Here is a 7,993-nt window from a genome sequence, read left to right as displayed (position 1 = left end):
CCGCCTGGGTTTCCCCAGGGGATAAAGCCTCGGGCGGGGGCGGGGCTAGCGCGGAGGTGGGGCGAGAAGGGGCGGGGCCGGGTCGGCCGGAAGCGGGGGCCGGGCCCGGAAGTGACGACACGGCACTCCCGCCGACTTCCCTGGAACTTGGCGAAGTGCGCGACGCCACCGCTGCGGCCGCCGCGCTCCTGGGTACTGGGCGATGGAGAACGGAGCGGTCTACCGGCCCACCACAGAGGAGGCCCCGGGGCCCGCCAGGGGCGCCCGGAGCGGCCTCTCCGCCTACTTCTCCCCGGGCCGGCTGCCGTGGCAGCAGCGCGCCCTCAAAGGCTTGCAGCTGGTGAGTGGGCGGCGGGCGCGGGCAGGGGGTCGGCCCGGGAGTGGGGTCGCGCCCCGGGAAGGGAACGCTGGCCCGCCGTCCCGGGGCTGCCCAGCCGCTGCTCTCACCCTGGCTGCTCCGGAGGCGGCCGTTTCCACATCCCCCGGGGACGCGGGGTCTCCCCGCCTCCGGCCGCCCTGACCCCGGAGCTCCCCGGCGGTGACCCAGGGCCAGCGAGCGCGTTAGGCGGGCCCAGGAAGTGCGTCGGAGGGGCCCCAAGTCAGCCAGCCTCCGACCCGCCCCTGGAAGCGACCTCCCTCCCCGCCGGGCCGCGGTCTGTGCCGTCAGCCTGAGTTTGGACTGCAAAGTGCTTCGGGTTTATCTTTCTCGGGTTCCTGCGGGTTTCCTGGGGCGACACCGTGGGGGCCGTGTCACTTGGACACAGGCTTCCGATGTCACGCACGGCACTGAGATAGATGTGCGTCCGACTGGTTATCTCCCAGGGTTTTCTATTAACTGGAAAATAAATACTACTTCTGAACGAGCAACATGTGTGTACGAGGTAGAAGTCAAAGGGCAGCTTTTGTGTGTGTGTGTGTGCGCGCGCGCGGCAGAACTAGGACATGATGCGTTTCTCTTTCTACTTCATTGAGTTTCATTTTACTTCAGGCAATTAAACTAGCTTAGCCCGATTGTTGAAAACAACAAGACGTCACTGACGTTTACGTTGTAATTTAATGTACTCGTGTATTGAGTTCCTGTGTCCTGTGTTAACTTCTGCAAGGGGGCCAACAACAAGGAAAACCAAACCCGTTGCCTTTGAGTCGATTTGGACTCATAGACCTGCCCTGTAGGGTTTGCAAGGCTGTAATCTTGATGGAAGCAGACTGCCACTTCTTTCTCGGGAGGAGCATTTGGTGGGTTGGAACTGCTGACCATTCGGTTTGCAGCTGAGAGCTCAACCACTGCGCTACCAGGGCCCGTCTACAAGAGAGCCAGTTTAGGGAAAATAAAAATGCCTGGAATGTTTATGAGTCTTTTTTTTTTTTAACCAAACCATCCCATTGGTTTCCCTGGGATGAATTTCAATTCTTCGAACTCAGATGATCGGAACTTAAATTCTTAGAACTCAGATGACCTACTTTTATTGAATAGAAAAACAACAGTCAGAAAACTGGTGCTGTGTTTTGCTACATTGAGAGATGATTGGGTAGTCACTTGGAAGCAAATAGCAGTGTGGCCTTTGGAACCCAAGAGGGTCTGGCCCTTTGTGTCCTGCCTTCTTCTAGATATCTCCACCCTGGCCACCCTTAGGTTCCTACCAGGTAACAGGGGCACCCTGCTGTACTGGCTGTTCCATTTACCCAGACTGTCCTTCTGCTCTTTCTCTTACCCGCTCTCACCTGACTTTTAGATACTAGATTATGTTTTCTTCATTAGATCTAGAATATGTCTACGTAAATAGAACATTTTAGAACAGAAAAGAATTCATATTCATCTGAAGCATTCTTGCTGCTCGGAAGACGTCATCTGTGTTTGTTCCGCATTAAATCTTCTGTTTTCACTTGGCTGTTACTTTTCCTTTATGATTGGAAGTGGCCACGCTTATAAAATAAGTAGGGTGATCTCTTTATTTATAATTTACTCAGCTAGTTCTCGCATCGTTGGGATAGAATACAACCAGAAGTGTTGGTGGTAAATTTTTTACTTGGATGCTGAGAACTCGCCTTAAAAGAGTTGTTAAACTATTCCTGTTTTTCTCATCGTTCACGATGAGAGCTAGTGTCTGTCTGTCTTTGAAGTCCGTTTATTTGTTCCTGGGGAACTTGTAATGTTACAAGAATGCTTTTTTAAATACAGACTTAAAAAAATATGTTTCTTCATTGTGGCCTTTCATTTTGATGGTTGTCTTTTTGTTCCTACTGTGTTTTAATAATGTCTTATGTCATCCCAGTGAGAGTATATTACAGGAATCATCCCACAAGTTCTGAAGGAAATAAAAACGGTCAGCCAGTCTGAGGCAACAGGCAAGATCTTTTTTGCCTTAACTCAAACTCTGGATTGTTTTATGTTAGAGGATTTATTTATTTATTTATAAATAATTTTTATTGTGCTTTATGTGAAAGTTTACAAATCAAGTCAGTCTCTCACATATAAGCTTATATACACCTTACTCCATACTCCCACTTACTCTCCCCCTGAGTCAGCCTGCTCCCTGCTTCCAGTCTCTCCTTTCGTGACCGTTTTGCCAGTTTCTAACCCTCTCTACCCTCTTATCTCCCCTTCAGACAGGAGATGCCATCACAGTCTCAAGTGTCCACCTGATAAAAGTAGCTCTTCATCAGCATCTCTCTCCAACCCATTGTCCAGTCCCTTCCATGTCTGATGAGTTTTCTTCTGGAATGGTTCCTGTCCTGGGCCAACAGAAGGTTTGGGGACCGTGACCGCTGGGATTCTTCTAGTCTCAGTCAGACCATTAAGTCTGGTCTTTTTGTGAGATTTTGGAGTCTGCATCCTACTGTTCTCCTGCTCCCTCAGGGGTTCTCTGTTGTGCTCCCTGTCAGGGCAGTCATCGGTTGTGGCCGGGCACCATCTAGTTCTTCTGGTCTCAGGATGATGTAAGTCTCTGGTTCATGTGGCCCTTTCTGTCTCTTGGGCTCATAGTTATCATGTGACCTTGGTATTCTTCATTCTCCTTTGATCCAGGTGGGTTGAGACTAATTGATGCATCTTAGATGGCTGCTTGTTAGCATTTAAGACCCCAGACGCCACACTTCAAAGTGGGATGCAGAATGTTTTCACAATAGAATTATTTTGCCAATTGACTTAGAAGTCCCCTTAAGCCATAGTCCCCAGACCCCCGCCCTTGCTCCGTTGACCTTCGAAGCATTCAGTTTATCCAGGAAACTTCTTTGCTTTTGGTCCAGTCCAGTTGAGCTCACCTTCCGTGTATTGAGTATTGTCCTTCCCTTCACCTAAAGTAGTTCTTATCTACTAACTAATCAGTAAATAACCCTTTCCCATCTTCCCTCCCTCCCCCCCCCTCGTAACTACAAAAGTATGTGTTCTTCTCAGTTTATACTATTTCTCAAGATCTTATAATAGTGGTCTTATACAATATTTGTCCTTTTGCCTCTGCCTAATTTCGCTCAGCATAATGCCTTCCAGGTTCCTCCATGTTATGAAATGTTTCACAGATTCGTCACTGTTCTTTAGAGAATTTATTTTTAAATGTTAAATAGAATCGCGGAGCTTAAAGAAGGGAACAACTGTAATCACAAGAGGACGTATTTTAACCAGGGACTTGCAAACCCTGTACAGTGTTATTCAAAATGTTGTAACATTTATGTGTTTGGGCATGTTTTTCTGGGCCCGTAAATCTTACCAGATTCTCAAAGACCTCAAAGAGAAAGGACCTCTGCTCTAGAACTTAAAAACCAGACAGCTTATACTTAGGAAATTCTTACTGTAGTGTTTTGAGACTTAGATTGCCCCTGGGGTTCTTTGTACTTTAAGATTTTTTAAAATCTGAGGCTCTGTGGGGCGTGCTGTGAGCAGAGCTGAACACCAGAGGAGTAGGGAGTGGAGCTGGCAAACGGGAGGGGGATAAAAGAGCATGAATTTTCTAACTCTTGGAGTTACATGTCTGTGCCTGCCACTCAGATATTACTTTAATTTTGTCAAAGATGCGTCCAAAATGTAAGTATCCCCTGATGACCATCCAGGGGTTCCTGGGTGGTGCAAGTGGTTAGGCCTTTGACTACTAACTGAAAGGTTGGTAGTTCAAACCCTCCCAGAGGCTCCTGGCGGTCTGGTTCCAAAAGGTCACAGCCTTGAAAGCCCTGTGGAGTGCAGTTCTACTCTGACACACATGGTGTCACCGTGAGTCAAAATGGGCATGACAGCAGAGGGTGTACCATCCACCCTTCTGGATCTGAAGAAGAAATAAAGACTTAGCTGGGAATTCAGTGTAAGGAGTCACCGGTGTCCTCAATTTATGCCATCAGTTTATTCTATCCTTAGATTGGCCCTTATGCTCTTCTGTGAGGTTGTGTTGTCTTTGAGGGAGCTTGTTTTTGTTTTAAGGGAAGAACTGATATTTTGCGATCTAATTACTTGCTAGTAAGCTGGTGCAGTGAGCTAAATGTGTGTAATATTCTCTCTGTAATAAGCTCCACATTGTGTTCGTGGTACCAGTTGGCTGTCCTGCGCAGTACTGTGATTATAGTCCTTCTTTGGGCAAGCAGTTTGTTGTAGGATTCACCAGTGATTTCAACTTATTACCTTATAAATGATATTATTCTCTAAGTGCCAAAAACAAATAGCCAAGAAGCAATTTATCTCAACTAAATTGGTGCTCTTTTCATTGTTTAAATTTGAAAAGTGATATGTACGAAATTGAAATGCTCTGTTTTTACCTTGGGAAGATCCATAATGTCAGCAAATTATATCTTTGAACATTTGTGGGAGTATTTAAGTCTAAGGTAAAGAAAGATTGTTTTACTTGAACCTTATATATAACTTTATAGGAAAACCCTGGTGGCATAGTGGTTAAGAGCTACTGCTGCTAACCAAAAGGTTGGCAGTTCGAAGCTACCAGGTGCTCCTTGGGAACCCCGTGGGGCAGTTCTACTCTGTCCTGTAAGGTTGTTATCAGTCTGAATTGACTCAACGGCAGTGGGTTTGGTAGATACAACTTTATAAGGCTTTTAATAGCAGGTTTATTAATTCATAAATTTATATAACTTTGTAGGTGGCTGTTAGGTGCCCTTGAGTTGATTTTGACTTGTAGTGACCCCATGTGACAGATGAGAACTGCCCCATAGAGTTTTCTAGGCTGTGATCTTTACGGGAGCAGATCACCAGGCTTCTCCTGTGGGGCCGCTGGGTGGGTTCCAGCTGCCAGCCTTTCAGTTAGCGGCCAAGAGCGCTTAAGCATCGTGTCACCAGGGCTTCTTATTTTGTAGGTAGAACTTTATAATTAATAGCAAACATATAAAAAGTTCTTTTTACAAAAAAGACTGTTTAGTAGTAGATTGTTCAAGGCAGATGGTAGAGAATTCGTATTTAATATGATGACTGTTGATTTGAAGGAAGACTAAAGTTTCAGAAACAATAGTGACTCTAAAATAGAGATACAGGGCCATCATTATTTGAGTGTTTAAATCACTAGAGCTGTGGCTGAGACCATCTTTTAGTCACTAAGACTTCCCGAAATCTGTTGCCCCTAGCAAATGGTTCTTAAAGTTTGACGTGACAGCAAAAAGGGAACTACGGTACACAAAATGATGGCTGTAACTCCAAGAACCCAGTCTTACAGGAAAAGCTTACACAAGCATCCACAGTCATAAAATGAACTTCATTGACGGTGTTTTATGGTGGGGACAAGAAGTTGGGTTCTTGTCTGTGCCTGGCAAACTTGGGATTTAGCCTGTCAGAAGATAATTTCGTCTTCTGTGAAAATGAGGGTGGCAGACTGTATGCTGTCCAAGGGCCCTCCCAACTCTGAAAGCTTGATAATTGCCCTAATTGTATTTGGGTAATACTTTATGTCGTTAGAAGGAGCCACATTGGGCATTCAGTTGTTTGGTATTTAGCTTAGCTTAGTTTTCAGTCAGCGATGTTTAGGTTGTGATGACTCTACTGGAAAAATAATTGAGCTTTTTATACTTACGAGTTAAGTTCACCATTAACTCCTTACCTAATTCACTGACCCTTGCTCTGCTCCTATTCTTGACCACGTTAATATTTGATGCCAGTGATGACCTATTTCATCTAGAAGTTCACACTCCCTTCCATGGTCATCAGTGATCACACCCAGGCTCCTTCACCATTTTTCTTGTCACTCCCCATCCAGTTAGGCCAGTTGCCTTATTATCTATTGGGCTTTCCATGCAAATTTCTGCCTCCCTGAATGTGTTCTTTTGTCTCCCACTTGGAATGTTCTCTGCCTGTGCAGATTCTATGCATCTCTCTGCCTTTGCTGCTCTTTCTTCTCCAGCTACTCTTAGCCCAGGTGGACCCGAACATTTTCCAGAGATTTTCTGAACTTACATATAATGAGTGCTCAATCATGTGGTATAAAATGTGTTCTTTTCTTGCTGTTTCTTGTATGTTGAGTTTGCCGCCCTATCGTTACATGCTTCTGTACATATTACAGTGTTGGGTACGTGATACTCAAGTACACGTTACTTTATACTAGAGATTTTGTAGTGCTGTGGGGATTATAAAGAGGCCTGGTGTTGCAGTGGTTAAGAGCTCAGCTGCTAACTGAAAGGTGGGCAGTTTGAATCCACCAGCCGCTCCACGGGAGAAAGATGTGGCGGTCTGCTTCCGCGAAGATCACAGCCTGGAAACCCGACGGGGCCGGAGACCCCACGGGGCCGGGAACCCGACGGGGCGGTTCTGCTCTGTCCTGTAGCGTTGCTGTGAGTGGGATTGGACTGGATGGCAGCCAGTTTGTCTTTCTGCTTTCTGGGGAGTGTGAAGGAAGGTTGGGGGCCGCAGCGGTGGAGGGGCAGGGCAGAACTGCGGACTGCGTATAGCGTCTAGTGCTCCTCTTGACCTCTGACGGGGAGTGTTGTTGCTAGTTACCACCGAGTTGGCCCCTGATTCATGGCGACTCCATTCAGAGAGAAGGAAACGCTGCCCGGTCCTGCGGCGTTCCCACGATCGGTAATAGATCGGACCCTTGTGACCCACAGGGTTTGGATTGGCTTCAGTAGATTGCTCGGCCCTTCTTCCTCGTCCACCTTAACCTGAAAGCTCTGCGGAAACTCGGGTGTAGATTGCTCGGCCTCTCTTCCTCGTCCACCTTAATCTGAAAACTCTGATGAAACTCGGGTATAGATTGCTCGGCCCTTCTTCCTCGTCCACCTTAATCTGAAAGCTCTGTGGAAACTCGGGTGTAGATTGCTCGGCCCTTCTTCCTTGTCCACCTTAATCTGAAAGCTCTGTGGAAACTCGGGAGTAGATTGCTCGGCCCTTCTTCCTTGTCCACCTTAATCTGAAAGCTCTGTGGAAATGTCTTCAGCATTTTAGCAGCACAGAACCCACCACTGACAGGTGGTGGCTGCACATGAGGAATCGAACCTGGTCTCCCTCATGGAAGGTGAGGAGTCTACCACTGACCCACCAGTGCCTCATTTGATGGGAAATGTTGCTGTGTGCTGTCAAATTGATTTTCAGCTCCTGGCGACTCAGTGTGATGGAGTAGAACTGCCTCATAGGGTTTTCTAGGCTGTAATCTTTTTAATCTTTACAGGAGCAGGTCATCCACCGTGGAGCCGCTGGGTGGGTTTGAACTGCCAACCTTGAGGTTAGCTGCTGAGTGCTTAATCGTGGTGCCACCAGGGTTCCTTTTGACAGGGAATAGGAACTGGTAAATCTCCAAGCATTTGATGCTGTTAATACCTCTCTGAGGCTCACAGAGGTTCAGTAGAAATGACTGCTACTAGGTAAGTTTGGAGCGGGACTTGTAATTTGAGACTGGCTGCTTCTGGATGAGCTGGATCCTATCCCTTTCCTATAGAGAGTATTCAAGCAGCCTTGTCCATACTGTGGAGAAGATTTTATTGTCACGTAGCCTTCACAAATAAGTGTTCCTGATAATCTAATTATTATAATAAGAATGGTTCAAGATCAGCTATTCTTAAATTCCAGTTACAGTTTTAG

General features: G+C 46.7%; 1 protein-coding gene across 1 annotated transcript in view; it reads left to right on the top strand.

Moving 5' to 3' along the window:
* Positions 1 to 155: 155 nt before the first annotated feature.
* Positions 156 to 7,993, top strand: part of CMTM6 (CKLF like MARVEL transmembrane domain containing 6) — a 43,780-nt gene continuing 35,942 nt past the window's right edge. The window contains exon 1 of the mRNA XM_003415773.4: positions 156 to 340. Within this exon, the coding sequence (XP_003415821.1) occupies positions 203 to 340 (138 nt within the window). The 5' untranslated portion in view covers positions 156 to 202. The remainder of the gene's footprint in view (positions 341 to 7,993) is intronic.

This window comes from Loxodonta africana, chromosome 27 (assembly GCF_030014295.1).
Source record: "Loxodonta africana isolate mLoxAfr1 chromosome 27, mLoxAfr1.hap2, whole genome shotgun sequence".
NCBI lineage: Eukaryota > Metazoa > Chordata > Mammalia > Proboscidea > Elephantidae > Loxodonta > Loxodonta africana.
Note: the sequence above shows the minus strand (reverse complement) of the source record. Positions and strands in the feature narration are given on the sequence as shown.